Here is a 17,868-nt window from a genome sequence, read left to right as displayed (position 1 = left end):
ACATATGATTGAATGATAACATATGTTGAATGATAGTAGTGACAACAGATATCCTTGCTTTGGACTTTAGAGCCAGTGTAATAAGGCAAGAAAAAGAAATAAAAGAAGAAAAATATTCTTTACATAGAAACTCTCAAGGAACCTATAACAACAGTTGTAGGACTAATAAGTACATTGAATTTTGCAAAGTTGCAGATACAAGGTGTACACTTAAAAATCAGTTGCATTTCTAAAAACAGGTAATGTACAATTGAGAATCAAAAAGTTTTAAAGTACCATTTAAAAAAGCTCCAAAATAACTGAAATATTTTGGTATAAATAAAACAAAGCATGTATAGGATCTGTATACTTAAAATAACAAGACAAGTACTAGCAGATAAATAATGTCTGTAATTCAGCTAATTATCTGTTAGCCAGGATATAAATAAAGCTTAATAGAAGTTTAATAAAAATTATAGTATTATTCAGAGTAATAAACACATTCCTTGACTAAATTGCACCCAGTTGTTGGATAATATCTTCTCAAAGCATATCATTTTATACCCATATTTAAAAAAAAAGACATTTATTTATGAGAGAGTGTAAGCTAGGGCAGGGGTTGGGGAGGGACAGAGAGAAGGAGAGAAAGAATCTCCAGCACACTCCCCTCTGAGTGAGAAGCCCAATGTGCAGCTTGATCCCAAGACCCTGAGATCTTGAATGGAGTTGAAATCAAGAGTCAGATGCTTAACTGACTGTGCCACCCAGGCACCCCTTTTTATACTCATATTTTATTTAATAGATTATTTAAAAACCAAAATTGTTAAAATCCCACTAAAACTAAATACTGTGATTTATGTAAGATCTGTTAAATAAATAATGTCTCCTTTAGATGTAGCAAGTTGCAGTTTTTATAAAAATTGGATTTTTTGGTCTCTTTTGTGTTCTATTACTAAAAATTTTTCTTGATTTGAATCCAAGCACTCTCAAACTTTATGTAAAAAAGCTAGTAAGAGTTGAGGGCTGAGTAAATGTCATCTATCTGAATAATGCAGGCCCTATATCAAGCCAATCTGAAAAAAATATTTTATTCTGCCTGATTTGCCAAATATTAAATTGAAAGTCAGCCACATGCACATATCTTTCATGGAGCACTTGAGAATTTTCTCCTACTTTGCTCAGAGAAAGGATCTCTCTCCTTCACTCAGCACTGATTGCTAATATCAGTTGCTATTATCCACAGCATTCCTGCTCTCTGTTTCCATAGCTGTTATCTGTGGCCTGAAACTACCTTCCAGATACCAAAAGAACTTTCTTCATACCCTTAATTCCTCAACCTCCTGTTGCTCAGGATTACTTATTGGCTGGTTCAGCAGACTATCTAGTCTACCTGTTTGATTTCTATAGGATTATACTAATTCTGATACGAAATTACCTAACCGGAATGATTATTAAAGGGTTATATTTTAGCTAAAATTATTGTCTACAGATAAATAGCCATATTAATAGATGCTGCTGCACAACTCTTACTAGTAACCTATTCTAACATCATTAGTGCTTCGTGGAACTTAAGGAGTTATCTAATAATATATGGGCATTATATGTATTTTTTTCCTTAGAAAGTTGATTACTTTTTTCTCTTTTGATTGATTTTTAAAATTTAAATTCAATTAATTAACATATAATGTATTATTGGCTTCAGAGGTAGAGTTCAGTGATTCATCAGTGTTCTATAATACCCAGTGCTTGTTCTTAAAACCAAAGCAAAGCTCACCAAAATTTTAACTGGCTTCAGCACTTTTCTGGTAATGACACCAGGGGCTCTTAAACGAATGGCTTCTAAAATACACCACTTGATTAGTGGGAGTTTCTTCAAGTCATCCTCAGATACTTTCATCTTATCTTTACCTGCAAAGAGAATTTCAAAAAAATTTTTTAAAAGGTGGACTTAAAGAAACCAGAAAGTGATTTCATGGAAGATCATCAACACAGGTTAGAACCTGCCTCCGACCACAACTGTTAGCATTGCCATTACTTTTTGCATACCAAGTTTAGAAACTGAGTGCCTCTTTTTTTTGTTTTCCTCTTACCAAGATCAAATGTATGGGCCCCCCCAATTAACCCACTGATTACTTCAAGGTGATGGAATGGGATCCAACTTTGGTCTTCACCTTCCTATGACTATCAAATGATTAAGATTGAGGTCCATCAGAAAGATGCTCAATTTTCACTCCTTTCATTCTTTCTTGTCCAAATTCTTCTTCTACTTAAGGAAATAGCGATAAAAGATTGGCATCAGAAGCATAAAGTAAAAAATCTGAGAAGCCATCTCCCTTACTACTTCTACCTCTTTCCCGAGGATTCATTTTTGGTTTTGTCTTTGATTTTTCAACCAGATATTTCAGAAGGCCCAAAAAGAACATGAGGAAAGGGACAATGAGGCACATGCATTACATCTGGAATAATGAGCTCTCCCTCTAAACATAGGTGCATCAAACACTTTAATGTAATAATCATACCTCAGCTTATGTTTAGAATGAAGGCACCTATAAAAGGATTGGAGTGAATCTTTTCTTTTCTTTTCTTTTCTTTTCTTTTCTCTTCTTTTCTTTCTTTTTTTTTTAAAGATTTTACTTATTTATTTGCCGAGAGAGACAAAGTGAGAGAAGGAACACAAGCAGGGGGAATGGGAGAGGGAGAAGCAGGCTTCCCACTGTGCAGAGAGCCCAATGCGGGGCTCGATCCCAGGATCCTGAGATCATGTCCTGAGCGGAAGACAGATGCTTAACAACTGAGACACCAGGCGCCCCCTGGGGTGAATCTTTTTATGACCCAAAATATGGTTAGGGTCTTTCAGCCCAATTAGATATTTCAGTTAATGGTATTTCAAATGAAATGTTTACATTTTTGAAAATTATTTAAAACAACTCAGCTTTCAATTTACTTTTGATAGCATTTGCTTTACAAAATTCAACAACATTGTCAGTTTAGTTAAGTCAACTTTCATATTTGCTTCCCAGCTGTATTGGGAAAGAATGGGTAACAGCGGAATGTAAGATCTCCAGCAATGTCTCTCTTAGACTCTGGATAAGGCTAGTTCTAAAGCAAGCCCAACCTGCAGGAGAGGTTGAGGTGGGTGCTGCCTCGGAAATCTCATCTGTCAGTACTACAGAACTCCTGAGTAGTCAGAAGCAAATGTCTTTGGTTGGTGGAATCTGGGAACAAGGTTTTTTGAGCTATAGTTCTATTAGTACCCATAGGGGCATCTATACATTCCATTCAACTTGACAGATTCTTGAGCACTGAATCAGGACTAGGAGTTGAGTTAGGCTTTACTTGGGTTACAATACTTAAGGCATTCTTGCAATACACTTAGTCTACTGGGAGGTAAGAGACAAGCCCACAGTTAATTGGTATTCCATGCAAGCAAGGAAACTGTTCTGTGATGTGTAAAATATTCCAATATTTTGTTATAATATAAAAGCAGGGAGGTTCATGTCCAACTAAAGGAAAAGCAAAAAACTGTCTGAATGTCTTCCTCTAAAGCTACAACTATTAATTCTTTGCAGAGAGTAGACCTTAGCAAATAAATATCGAGTTAACAAATGGTCCAACTTCAACATGGGGAGACGAATGAGTGGATATTCTAGGCAAAGAAAAGAGGAAGAGTAAAAGGAAGACTGTGGAAAGCTTGGATATGTTCAGAAAATGGCAATGCCTGTAGAGGGCCTAGAAGGTGAGGTAAATGTGATGGAACAGTGACAGGTCCACTGAGGCCATTACAGGCCATCTTCAACGCCATTCTGGAAAATGTGGAGACCAGGAAATTTCAGGACTTCCTGTCTTGGGCCAAGAAAGGATGAAAACTTCACAATGAAACAGTGATACACAGCATTGTCCTTTTTTTCCCCCCTCTAAGATTTACTTATTTATATGAGAGAGACAGAGACAGACAGACAGAGAGAGAGTGGCAAGAAGGGGCAAAGGGAAAGGGAGAGGTTGTCCCAAGCAGACTCTTCACGGAGCGCAGAGCCTGACACAGGGCTTGATCTCACAATCCTGAGACCATGACCTGAGTTGAAATGAAGAGCTGGACACTCAACCGACAGCACCACCCAGGCGCCCCCACAGCACTGTTCTTTATTTGAACAGAATTTGAACTTCCTTCTGCTCATTCGCTCAGACCTAACTGACCTAATACTAAAAAGAGACAAATGACCTCCCGGACTTCTTGTTTAACCTTCACAGACAGTGTCTCACAAAACTGTTGCTTTTGCTTTCCCATAACAAGGATTGGAAAATCATAGGCATGCTTTCTGCATCTTCACAACCTAAATATAACAGTTTTTCCAAATTGTGTTCTATGAAAGAACATGTGCAAGATGTTAAATGTTTAAAGCAGGAAAAAGGTTTTATGGCCCACGAAATACCAGGAAATGTTAACATTCTATGGGTGATTCACTGAACACATTAGCATATTATAGGTTTTGAGAAATCCCATAGTAGAGACCGCTATTTATGCCAACATTCCCGAACTTTTTAAAACTCCCATTACTATACAAGCATCATCAATAGCTATTCAATGAGGACACAAAAGATCATTAGCTGTGTAATGTAATGGCTATAGGTCCTCTCTAAGACAATTCTTCAAAAACAAAAACAACCAAACCAACCCTGGTTTTCATTTGTCTGAGCATCAGCAGCACATACCATATGCCTGGGTGTGCCTGTGGCCAAATTCCCTAACAAACAGTTACTGTGAGCCAAAGGAATTATTACCATCAGAAAACTATCTTGATATGCCATGGAAAGCTAATGGCACCAAAATTTTACTTCTTCATACTTTTCTTGAAGTATCCCTGTACATTTTAAGCTAATTCAGAAAAAAATAATTGAGAAAATCTATGCTTGGAATGAGAAATTCTTCATTTGAAAAAAGGACTGAGGTTGTTGCATAGGCCAGAGATATCACTATTCAATCAAATGAACAAACATTTATTTGGCATTTAGTGCAGAGAAAAATGTTAACTAAGCATCACAGGGATATAAGAAATTTAAGTTTGAAGACAATAAAAAGACAATAAATTCTCAAACTAAAGGAAAAGAAGGGTAAATGCTTTCCCCAGACAGTGTTAAAATGAGGAATTCTGAGGTTCTAATTTATGAGTTTATAAACGACATACAAATTTAGAGCACCGTCTAACATCTGTTAAGTGTTCAATACAAGTTGGTATCTATTACTGTTACCATTATTATTAGTGTGAATTTAGTACTGACTCTCTAGAAGATTCACTTTTGCTCCATAGCCGATAAAGAGATTCTTTCCCCTGAAACCTCAGTTAGGAGAGAAGCTACAGTCTGAGAATCTATCCAGTACTAACCAGAGACCGCATCTGAGGAAGTCTTTCCATCACTCACCCAGCAGACAGTTCGTGAGAACCTCTGAGCAGTGTCCAAGTGCTGCGGATGAAGACGAATGGAAGAGCCCTGGCTCTTAAGGAGTTCACAGTCTGATCAAGAAGCAAAGAACTAAAAGTAGTAAACATGGGGTAAGTGTCCCTGCACTGAAGCATGCAATGTGCAGTAGGACACAGTGGTGACAGTGACCAGACTGGGGTTGGTGGGGAGGGGTGGTTGCAAAGGAGAGATCAGAGAGGTTTCTCAGAAGAAGTAAAACCAGAACAAAGGATTGAATATGCCAAAATGAAGGACATGTTCACAGAAGAGGAATTCAGCTGGCTGGAACAGATTTCAGGGCAGGAAGTCATTAGACCAAGTGACTTCAGTGCTCCACTGCAGTCCCAGGCTGTCCATACTGGCTAAAGCCAGAGCTAGGGACAGGTGGCTCCTTTATCCAACCTCTGAGTGTGACCTGGATGTGTCCCAGTTTCATTTCTGGGCTTTCTTCTCTCGTCTAGGCAGATTCTTTCTCTTGGGGATTCAAATAAATATCTTCTATAAAATACCATCAATGGGCTGGTTATATCAAGAATTTTACCTTCTGCCTATGATCACCTTTCTGAATTCCATCTTATTTTTATCCAATTGGCTTCTTGATAGCGCTGCTTGCAGGTCTAAAAGACATCTTGAAGCATGCTTTGGTCAATACAGATCTCTTCATTTTCTCCACTGAAATAAAGCTTTTCCTCCCTTGGTCTTGCTATCACTGAAAATGGTAGCAAAATTTGTCTAGTTGCTCACATCCAACACCTGGGAGTCATCCATAATTCATCCCTTCCCCTTTTACTCCCATTTAATTAATCACCAAAACCTCTTGTTCCTATCCACAAAATGGATCCTACCGCCATTCACATCACTCCATCTCCAGAGCTACCAGTCTTGTCCAAAGGCACCATCATTTCTCTGCTGCCCCAGGTGATAGCCACCATCACTCTTCCTGCTCCCACCTGGCTCTGCTATAATTCTTATGCAAATCAGACCAAGTCAGTACCTTGTGCAGATCCCATTAAGGGCTTCAATGCTATTTAGAATCAAATCCAAAGTTCTTACTTTGGCAAATGAGACCCCATCTAACCCTCTCATCTCGCACTGAATCCTGGGGCTGTGTGACCTTTATAAGTGATCCAACCTCTTTGTGCCCCAGTTTGCTCACCTACAAAATAGGAATAATTAAAGAATCTGCCTATATGGTTGTTGTGAGTAAAGCTCTTACAGCTATGACTGGCACGTGGCCAAAACTCAGTAAATGCTACTGTCATCATTATTATTTCTTCTGCCTTATTCCAACTGTTTGAAAGTCTAGCTCCTTCTTATCCTTCAGACCTCTGTTAAAATATTTCCTCCCCAGGAAGCCCTTCCCTTATCAGCTAATGTCTTCCAAATCACTAGCATGCCATTTTGCTTCCTTTAGAGCTCCTGTTAATATAAGAAATAATTTGGCTTATTGTTGACTATTGGATATGAGTCCATGTTTTTCACAATCTTGTTCTTTCTATTTTTTGATGTATCCCTAGTATCTAGCACACTGTCAGGCACATGGTAGGCACTTGATATATTTTTATTGAATGAGTAAATAGATAAATGTCTAAAATAGTGGAGGGAGAAATCAATTAAGTTTTTATTTTGTGAAACAACAATGGGAGGGATGCAGAAAAGTCAAATTTTGAGACAATTCTGAGAGAGAATGTGAGAATCCTCAAATATATAAGAATTTACTGAGAACTTGGTATATGCTAGACCAGTGGTTCTCAAGCATTAAGCATGCCTCAGCGTGCCTCAGCATTTCCTGGGAGGCTTATTAAAACACAGCTCACAAGGCCCTACCCTCAAATTTTTGATTCAATAAGTCTGAAGTGGGGCTTAAGAATCTGCCTTTCTCGTAAGTTCTCAGGTGCTATGGAGGCTGCCGGCCCAGCAACCATACTTTAAGAACCATTGTCCTAGACTGAAAGAAGTAGAAGAAATGCTCAAATTTTATTAAATAATCTGGGTTTAAAATAGTTTTTATTACCAGTTTTTAACTCACTGAGCCACCCAGGCGCCGCAGTTTTTATTACCAGTTTTTAAATGATCTCTTTAACACAATGGAGGGAAATCTACTTAGTGGGCAAAAAATAAGATTTAAGTCAGAAATTCTGAGTGGATACACAGTTGACCCTTGACCAGTGCAGGGATTAGGGATACTGACTGCCTACTCTCCAGTCAAAAATCCATGTAATAACTTTTGACTCACCAACAATTTAACTACTAATAGCCTACTATTTTTTTTTTTTCCGAAGATTCATCCATTCATTTTCAAGACAGAGAGAGAGCACCTGAGCACACATGTACACGAAATGGGGAAGGGGCAAAGAGAGAGGAAGAAAGAGAATCCGAAGCAGAATCCACATTGAGTGTGGAGCCCAACATGGGGCTTGATCTCACAACCTGGAGACCATGATCCCAGCCGAAATGAAGAGTTGGACGCTTAACTGAGTCAACCAGCCCCCAGTAGCCTTCTATTGACTGGAAGCCTTATTGATAACATAAACCGTTGATTAACTTATACTTTATATATTATACATATACACTATACTATATTCTTAGAACAACATAAGCCAGAGAAAAGGAAATGTTATTAAGGAAATCATAAGGAAGAGAGAATACATTGACAATATTGTAGCGTATTTATGAATACCATAAGTTTACATCATCTGTTTATAAGGTAAATCATCTGTCAGTACCTATATCAATATTGTCCAATATATTTATTTAAAAAAAACCTCATGTACAGTTCAAGCCAATGTTGCTTAAGGGTCAACTGTATTGACACCAAAAGTCACTAGCTTTTATTAATGTCAAAGTACAAGATGGCAAAGTAGTTTTATTTATTACGAACCCTAAAACTAAATAATGTGATAATTAACTCTGACAAAACTTTTAATTGGCCCATATATCAGAAACGGTCCAAAATTTTATCATTTTTATAGCTACAAAGATGCTATCTTCGTCTTAACAAAAATGCCAGTGCACCTTCTGGAGGTCATTGACTTGAGCTTACACATAGCCATATATTCATGTTCTGTTTTTCTTCTCCCTTATATAAGGCCACAGCCAAAGGCACAGGCTGGCCTGGCCAAATGCATCTTGCCATCTATTTTTCAATAAAGTTTTATTGGAGGACAGCAACACTCATTTGTTTATATATCGTCTAGGGCTGTTTTCACATTATAACGGCAGAGTGGAGTAGTGGTGACAGAGACCTTATGTTCCATAGAGCCTGAAAGAATTAGCATAATATAGAAAAAGCTTGCCAATTCCTGACTAACAGGCATCAATTCCTGACTAACATGCTGGTTTGCTCCTCATTGTACTTCCTTTTGCTCAGAAGTCCAGATTAATTCTAGTACTATAAATTCTCTGTGATCTCTATTACACATATCTTTTATATAACTAAGTCAACTGGACAATGGTTAGCACAGAAAATATAAACTGTCTCTTAGGAAAAGAAATGTCTTTGTTTAAAATATACTGGGGTGCCTGGGTGTCTCAGTTGGTTAAGCATCTGCCTTCAGCTCAGGTCATGATCCCACGGTCCTGGGACTGAGCCCCCCATCAAGTTCCCTGCTCAGTGGAGAGCCTGCTTCTCCTTTTCCCTCTGTCTGCCACTTCCTCTGCTTGTCTGTCTCTCTGTCAAATAAATAAATAAAATCTTTAAAAAACATACTGTACTAATTGGCCTCTAAATCACACTCATAAACAGAGAGCACATGGACACAGTAATGTTAAGGACACCAATTTTCTGCTACTTCCTTATTTACTCTTTTTTAAAATTGGTCTATGTAAGAAAAAACTGTGGTTCAGTTCTCTTTCTCCACCTCCCTAATATAATGAACTTTTCCTCACTTTATAATTTGCCTCCCAGTCATCTTGATATTCATACTGGTGCATTTTCTCTGCAGTATAAAAATTTCTTGAGTGCCAAACAAAAGGACAAGTAGAGAACACATTGTACCGAAAGGAAAAGCCCTTGAAAGCAAAGTAAAGCAGACACAGAAAAGAAATACTGAAAGCAGGTCCTGTTTCATCTCTTTGTCCACTAGCACACAAACCATACTGGCATTTCTATGTTTGTTCACACGTCTATCTTAGAACTCAAAAGTGAGATGAGCATCAGACGACACAGTCTGAATGTCCTTGGTGAGACAAAGGGAGAGTCCCTGGCACTGCACAGGAAGTGAGAAGGAACTTGGAATTGCTGGAATCTTCAAGGTAAGTAAGACAAACCTAGAGACCTAAGAGAAGAGAAGGGACCCAGTTACACAGCACCTAACTGATTACCCAATAGGAGGCCAAGGAAAATTCTTTAGAGCAATGGCAGATAAGACTTTTTTTTCTTTAGATTTTATTTATTTATTTGACAGAGAGAGCGAGAGAGCACAAGCAGGGGGAGCAGCAGAAGGAGAGACAGAAGCAGGCTCCCCACTGAGCGGGGAGCCTGACGTGGGACTGTATCCCAGGATCCTGGGATCATGACCTGAGCTGAAGGCAGATGCTTAACCATCTGGACCACCCAGGCACCCCAAGACAGACAAGACTTTTAAGAACGGAATATTCAACTTGATGTCAATACTCAATTTTAAGTTGTTTCTGGCTGCAACATACTTTTCTTTTCCCTTGTTCCATATTTTTAATATTTTGAAAAGTTTTCTAAAACATCGCCTTAAGTTAACACTTAGGGAAATAGAAATCTTGTGATGTCCAGTGAGGCAATGCAATACCAAAAAGGGGCAAAACATGCAGAAAGCAAAAGAGAGAAGGAAATGAGAAATCAGCAAAGGCAAAAGCCAGGAGTCAAGAGAAAGCTACATGATATACAAGCCTCCACCTCTTCTGCCTCCCCCATTCCTCCCTCCAAGGATTCCTAGAATGCTGGGAAGGGATTAGGACCAATTTCACTTTTATCTTGAAAACCAAGATGGCCCCAGTAAGTGAGGGCTCTCACAAAGGAAAGCTGCAAATAAATCAGCAGTGATCTACATTTTAGATTTTAAATCTTTATTGAAAAAATTATTTTCTCTATAAAAATCTATTTAGAGAATCTGCATTGGAGAATCTCTCTATTCTTTTTTTTTTTTTTTCTGTTTTACTGCAGCTACAGGATACAGAAAATTTTTTTCTACTTGATCAAGGATAGATGACTACCAAGGGCCAGGATTTGTGTTTAAAATCAGATCTCTACGACTCCAAAGTGACCTACCTATAATAAGACAGGCATAATTTCAGCCTAAAGAGTTTGGACTCCAAGAATAGTGAAGCTTCTGAGCTCCTTTAATAAATAAGTAAATAAGTAAGTAAATAAATAAATAAATAAAATTAAGTATCCTTATTAAACTAATTGAATTATAAAATGCAAAAAGTGTTATGTATTATATAACAGAAAGGTTTGTTTTGAGTTCAAAATAATATTTAAAGTCTTATATGATATATAAGTTGTTGAAAGAACTTTCTAGGTCCAAGAAGAAGACACCCCTGCTCAGCGGGCTATATCAGACACTCAGATAGCTTTCATGTCCCTGTAAATGTTCCACTTGACCAGAAACACCCATTGCTTCAGTTGGCCAATGCCAAGCCACGTCTGGGCTCTATACTTATTATTTTCTTGTTTCTTTTCACTCTAAACAAGGTTGATAATGTGGCCCCAGCCAATATTTTCTATTTGTCTCTTCCTTGTTCTTTATTCTTTATCGTATAAAACTTTCCTGCCTCCCACTCCATTTTGCGAAAAGGAGATTGTCCATTTCATGAAGTGTTAAATAACCTTTGTTTTTATCAACTGAATTGTGTTATTTAATTTTTTTTCAAACAAAATGTATGAGAGATACTGAGTACTCTTGGAAAATAGATGTTCTGATAAAATATTTTTAGTTTTCACATCCCAGTGTGATGTTGGACAAACAAGGTATATTCTGAGACTAGACAAAGGAAAAGCAAAGGAAATATGCTAAGTTTTCAAACAACAACTTTAGGTTAAAGACTTTTCTTATTACAACTCTTAGAAATGTTTCTGTACCCATACTGTGCATATTTCAATGCACCTCTGTGGTTTGTTCTCCCAGCATTTTGACTCTAAAAATAGATGGCTCCATTGGAAGATTGCCAAGGTAATCATCAAAAGAGCTAGAGCCTAATGGAGAATGGGACCAGAACAGAAGACAACCAGGGAAGAAGCTATGGGTGACTGGGGGTAAAATTCAGAAACCATCTGTTTAAGTCTTGGCATAAATGCAATAAAGGTCAAACCACATCTTAGGTTATTTGAAACCAAACAAAAGAAAGGATGATTTTGTATTCAGAAACAATAAAACATTGCTAAAATATAGATGGTTTAGGGATTCCATAGGTATGGTGGCAAGCATGTTACAACACAATGAATCATATGTATTAATCATGTGTTATATACTGGAATTCTATTATGTTAGCTGGTAATTCACTCAACATAACATTTGCTTCCTATCTGTTATGTGCCAGCCCAAGCATAGGTGCTCTAACAGACAGGAGGAGAGTAATACTAATTTACAGACCATCTAAGGTCCCAAATACCTCAGACCACTTCATTGATTCCTCGTAACTACCTGCCAGCTATTAAGCCTCAGAGATAATGTGCCCCAGGAGACAAGCTTGAATGTGTCAGAGCTGCCTTCAAATCTCTGTCCCGGTTTACCGTGACCCACCACTTCCCTTAAGAGGAGAAAGAGAAGAAAGGAACGAGAAAGACACAGCCCTGAAGGACTTTGGACACAAGGACACAAAATACTATATTTTTATAAATGACAATAATATTAGCTTCACAAGAGAGGAGGCAAGCGCCAGGGATGCTCATCCCCACTTGCCTACGGCTGGGCTTTTGGCTAAGCCTCCATGCTTGAGTGGGACTCACCCAGGCAGAGAGAAAAGCAACTTAAATTCCAAACTTAATCATAAAACTATGATTTCTTGGACTTAAAAAAAGGAGCATGACTCAAATAGGATCACTGAAGTTAGTTGTTCTTTGTAGCTCCTCTGGTTCCTTAATATTCCAAGCTCCTTCTCCTTACACACACACACACACACACACACACACTCATGTGCACCTGGAAACAGTAAGTGACTAAGTATATAAAATATAAAAATTCTATATCTATAGCCCAGGAACAACATTACATAAAGATTTAACTAACAATTTTGGGGAAATAATCCCTGTTTGTATAGGAAATAGGGGAACAGTAGGCATTTGCTGAGTCATTCAGACCTTTCAAGACATAATTCTGAGGAGTCTGAGTCAGAAGGCGGGCTTGCAAAGTGCGGGGTGAATACTGAGGAGGCCCCGTGCTCCTCCACAGTGAAAAACAGGTGTGTTGACCACCCAGGGACCCATGGCAAGATGATGAAGAGCAGATTGTCAGCTCCCACTGAAATGCAGAATATATCCCTGCACATTCTACCACCTCTTCCTTTACTTTTGAAAGCATGGATTCCCAGTTCTGTTTGCTTTTCTATGCTGGGAGATTCTCACAAACCACTGCCTTTTCATAGTCATGGAGCAGCCTGCTTAAACTATCTGAAGCTCAGGTGTGTACGAAAGGTCACAGTACGCATGAAGGACAATAAGCCTAGGATAGAAGGACATGAGGCAGAGGTTGAAAAATAAAGGAACTGATGTCATAACTTTGAGCAACGATTCCCACCAAAGTGTGACCAAGACATTTGCTTCCCAAATTTTATAATAATTTGTTTAAAAAGAAAAATCAAAGCTAGCATTTACTTTCGTCTTATTTAGGGAAATTATATAACAGCTTTGAAAGGAATATCACAGTTCTAAAACTTCTACTCGAAAATAATAAAGCACTGACATCAATTGCTGACAGAAAATAAGGGCAAGAAACTAGCTTTCTGGCATGTTTTCTCGACCAGGGACCTCAAGATATGCTCCTGGGGGTAAAAAAATCAGTTTTTAGAGAAAAGAGACAAAGCTAAAGAGAACTAATAAATAATTTACAATATTCCAGAGAGGGAAAGAAGTATCTTACATTTACTCCTTCACTTCAGGAATTTTAAAAACTTCATAGGATAAACAATGTTCAAAAATTCAATTTTTAGCCTCTAATTTATTCCAGCAGTATTTTCTTATTTTGCAAAATTGCTGTTGTCTTCCCAGGAGAAACCTATATTCACTGGGAAAAGTTAGCACATCTCAAACAGAGCGAGTAAGAGTGGATAAAATGTCCTGAAATAGATAATACTATTTATAACAGGTATTATATATCAAATGACCCTATAACAGTAACAGGTAGTAAGAATGTGCTAGTTACAGATTTCTGGAAATTTTTAGTGAGATGAAGATTTGTTTGTTGGCCTGTCTCCCAAATGGGGAAAGCAATCACTTTCTACATTTAAAAAGATGTATTGTGACCCCTGATTATTGGAGAGGAAAATTAATTTTTAATTTTGGATAAAGATTCCAATGACCTTTCCCATCCCCAAATATGTACCTCCCTCTATTCCTGAGGACTGAGAGACAGTGAGAGAAAGGCCTAGGACAGGCATAGACCAGAACTGAGAAACAAAGGGTAGCAAGGGTGGAAAGAAGAAATGATGAAAAGAATTAGTGAGTAAACAAAGTTACAGAACGAAGTTGTTTAAGCAAGAAGCAAATTTTGAGGTACTTAATTATTTTGCAAAGCAAGACCCAGATTTTCCCTAATGTGGTGGATTGTATTTGGGGCTAGACCTTTTTAGGTAGTATGAGCCACAAGACCAGGCCCCACTGATATCAGTAGGACACGAGCACACCACAGCCAAATGTCTGTAAACAGAAAAAAAAAAAAATCAAGTTTAAATGAATTTCGGATCAGATGTGAAAGGAATAAAGGAGAGTCAAGAGTGTGTTGAGAAAGGGAAAGGCTGTTTTACTTTTAAGAAGAGAGAGAGTGATGGAGAAAGGTCAGTGGGTAGTGGGGCCTAAGAAACAAATCAGGGGTTCCCTTGTGTGAGAGATCTGAGTTAAGGACCTATCTCACCATGACAGTCTTCCAATCCCTAGTCCTTCCTCCTCCCCTCTTCCTCTCCTACCTTCTTGCCTCTTTCTCCTCCGTCTGGGAGAAAGCTCAGATCCTTGTCCATGTAGTAGGGGGTGAATCTGGATTTATGGCATCTGAAGATATAGAATGGGAGTTTATTGAGGGTCCTAAAATCATTAGGGAATAAATATGATTTTACACATACATATACACACACGAAAAAGAAAAGAAAAAGATAATGAATTAAAGAAAATGTAGAAGAGCTCCCTCGAGGTCAGTTCTATCCCGTTGCCTCATTCAGTTATCTCAGAAACCTTTGGAATATGAAGAGAGAACTAGAGAGGGAGGTCCATGCAGAAAAGCTCCAGAAATGAGAAAACATATGCAAAAGATAAGATATTTCTACCCTTCTTGAAAATACAAGGCTTGCACTCCCATACCAAGTAAACGGTAAGCTTATTGCGCTGAGACCCTGCAAAAATTTGATTTAAAAATCAGTATTCTATGTTATCTCTCCATTATTTCTTTGAGGAAAAAAAAAAAGTCTTTGGGTCTTTCTTTCTTGCCCATGTACCTTACTGTATATGTTCTGAGAGACAAAACTCTGTAAAACTTTGTAAAACAAAACTCTGTAAGATATTAAATTAATAGAAAAGAGCGAGATGAGAGTAGATGAAAGATTATGAAGTACATGGTAGCTACGAAGTTAGGTGTTTTTAGCTCACTGCTGTTTCCTATAAATTCTTGATAGGTATAGTCTCTCCAGTGACTGCAGGTTTCTAGCTTTTTAAAAGAGCGAGTGAGAAAGAGAGAGCGTGATGTGGGGGTAGGCGCAGAGGGAGAGAGAGAATCCCAAATGGCTTCATGGCCAGCATAGAGCCTAATGTGTGGCTCTACCCCCACGAAGGTGAGATTCTGACCTCAACTTAAATCAAAAGTCAGACCTCAAGCAATTGAGCCACCCAGGGGCCCCACAAATGTTGATAGTTTAAACTATTGCCTCAAGAATGTGAAACAGAGGGGCGCCTGGGTGGCTCAGTGGGTTAAAGCCTCTGCCTTTGGCTCAGGTCGTGATCCCAGGGTTCTGGGATCGAGCCCTGCATTGGGCTCTCTGCTCAGCAGGGAGCCTGCTTCCCCCCTCTCTCTTTCTGCCTGCCTCTCTGCCTACTTGTGATCTCTGTCTGTCAAATAAATAAATAAAAATCTTAAAAAAAAAAAAAAAAGAATGTGAAACAGAATTTTAAAAATGGTTTTCTTCCTATAATTTTTTTTTTAGTCTTGAAAGAAAATATCATGAGTTTGCTTGTTGGTAAAAGGTAAATAAATAAGGGTTGTGCTCATCTGTTGTTTTTCCTGTACCAACTTTTGTTATAGAAGCTTTATAATACATTTTAATATCTGGTAGGACAAATCTAGTCTTACTAATTTATATTTCCACTAATTTTTCTTTTTATTTACATTTGTTTTTATTTATATTTTAAATAAAAAAATATTTAAGTCATTTAGTTAGTTCTCCCCACCCCAAATCCATCGGAATTCTCACTAAAATTGATTAAATATATATTGACTTGAAAAGGGTTGGCATTTTCATGACATTAAACCTTTCTGTCCAGGAACATGTGTGCCTTTTCTCTTTATTTAGGTTGTTTGGTTTAAAACTATATCTTTATAAAACATGCTAACTCCTCTATATAGGTCATGTCCTAACCCAATTTCTTTATACAAGACAAATACCACTTAAATGAATAGGAAGGACAGATGTAAAATTAAATGGAAGGCTTTAAAAAAAACGAACAAACAGGCAGTTTAAGACATTGGTAGTGGATACAGATGAGAAACCAAAGAAGCAGCTGAGAGACTGCCCAGAGATTGTGGGAATGTGAGCACTGGGGGATTTCTGGGCATCACTAGAGGCTGGCCCACAGTTCACAGTTCACTCTCCCCTTACAGCCCCAGCTTCTTTCAAACCCTCAGTGATTTTGAAACTTCCAGCTCTGGTTCTTCTGATTTTTCTAGGGGTAGACATGACTTTTTGGCATCTGAGGCATTTAAGATGAAATTTTATTATAAAAAAAGCATGTTCCTATCATGGGGAAAGCCAGCCTTATGCATCCAGTCTTTGGACTCCAACTCAGCTGCCTAAAAAAGGGCCTTGGGCCTGGAGCGCTGATCACCAGGAAATAAAGAGCCCACAAGGCCTATGCTGGTCTTACTGCCTTGTGTGGGACTATCCCTCCTTGTCTCAGGTGCAGTGAATGCCCCCTTGTCTCGGCTTAAAGTGTGTGCATCTTATGGCATCTGGCCAACCCCACTCTTCTATCTGTCCTTCCAAGGGGAGAGGGCATAGCGTCCTTTCCACTGAGGCATAAGAGGGGTAAGCTGGGGGACCAACACCCACTCCCGAAGCTGAGTTTGCTGTCTCTTCTCTATGAAAAGGAAGTGTTCTTCCTTGCAGGGCTTCACTGCACTGTGTTTTTCCTAAAGACTCTGGTACCAAGCTGCAATGGGCAGAAGCTCTTAGAATCTTCCTCTGGGGTTGATAACCAGTTCAAGGCACTTGGGCTGACATCAGTTGAAACAGTATAAGCACTAACCTTTTAGAAGTAACCTCTGCTCAGTGACTTCAGTTTGGCGTTTATAACCATAGACTGAGTCTCTTTGAAGGAGGTAGTGATAGCAATGGACTGAGAAAGATAGCAAGGAGGGGCCCCTGGGGGGCTTAGTCACTTAAGCATCTGACTCTTGATCTCAGCTCAGGTCATATTCTCAGAGCCGTGAGATTAAGCCCCACGTCAGGCTCCATACTCTGTGGGGAATCTGCTTATCCCTCTCTCTCAGCTCCTCCCTGCTACTCATGCTTTCTCTCTAAAATAAATAAATAAAATCTTAAAAAAGGAAAAAAAGAAAAGAAAGGCACCAAGGAATGCAATGTTGCTTAGAACAGGTTATTATTACTGATGGAAGATCAGGAGTTGATAACCCACGGCTGACCCTCCACCCCACCCTTTCTTCCAAGACATACATGTATAATAATATCCCAAATCCCATTCTATCATTTTGAGAAAAGTTTAAGGTCATTACACCAAGTCATCCATATAAGATTCTCCTCTGAGAAAATAATACTTTGTGCTATTTTCAGAAATATTTCTTTTATATATTGAAAAGAGGTTATTGGTTTCTCTATTTATTGGAACATGAAATGAAGCCTGCTTTATAATTACAGTGACTTTTTCAAGGAATAAAGGACATAGTCCAATTGATAGTAAACATGAGGGAGAGAGATTGCCTCCAGAAGACAACAATAGGCAGATAATAAAATGTTAAATATACTTTGACCTAGAAATACCCTTTATTTATTAACTCTACCTAATGATTCTGAATTTTTAGGTGT

At 38.4% G+C, this 17,868-nt stretch overlaps 1 protein-coding gene across 2 annotated transcripts in view; it reads right to left on the bottom strand.

Annotated features, from left to right (window-relative positions):
* The window catches only part of LOC111147739 (24-hydroxycholesterol 7-alpha-hydroxylase), an 89,860-nt gene that overhangs the window by 27,372 nt on the left and 44,620 nt on the right, over positions 1-17,868 (bottom strand). For both annotated transcript variants that reach the window (XM_022503961.1, XM_022503962.1), the window contains exon 8: positions 1,754-1,887. In XM_022503961.1, the coding sequence (XP_022359669.1) occupies positions 1,754-1,887 (134 nt within the window). The remainder of the gene's footprint in view (positions 1-1,753; positions 1,888-17,868) is intronic.

This window comes from Enhydra lutris, unplaced genomic scaffold, assembly GCF_002288905.1.
Source record: "Enhydra lutris kenyoni isolate GAN:26980312 unplaced genomic scaffold, ASM228890v2 scaffoldscaffold17, whole genome shotgun sequence".
NCBI classification, from domain to species: Eukaryota; Metazoa; Chordata; class Mammalia; order Carnivora; family Mustelidae; genus Enhydra; species Enhydra lutris.
Note: the sequence above shows the minus strand (reverse complement) of the source record. Positions and strands in the feature narration are given on the sequence as shown.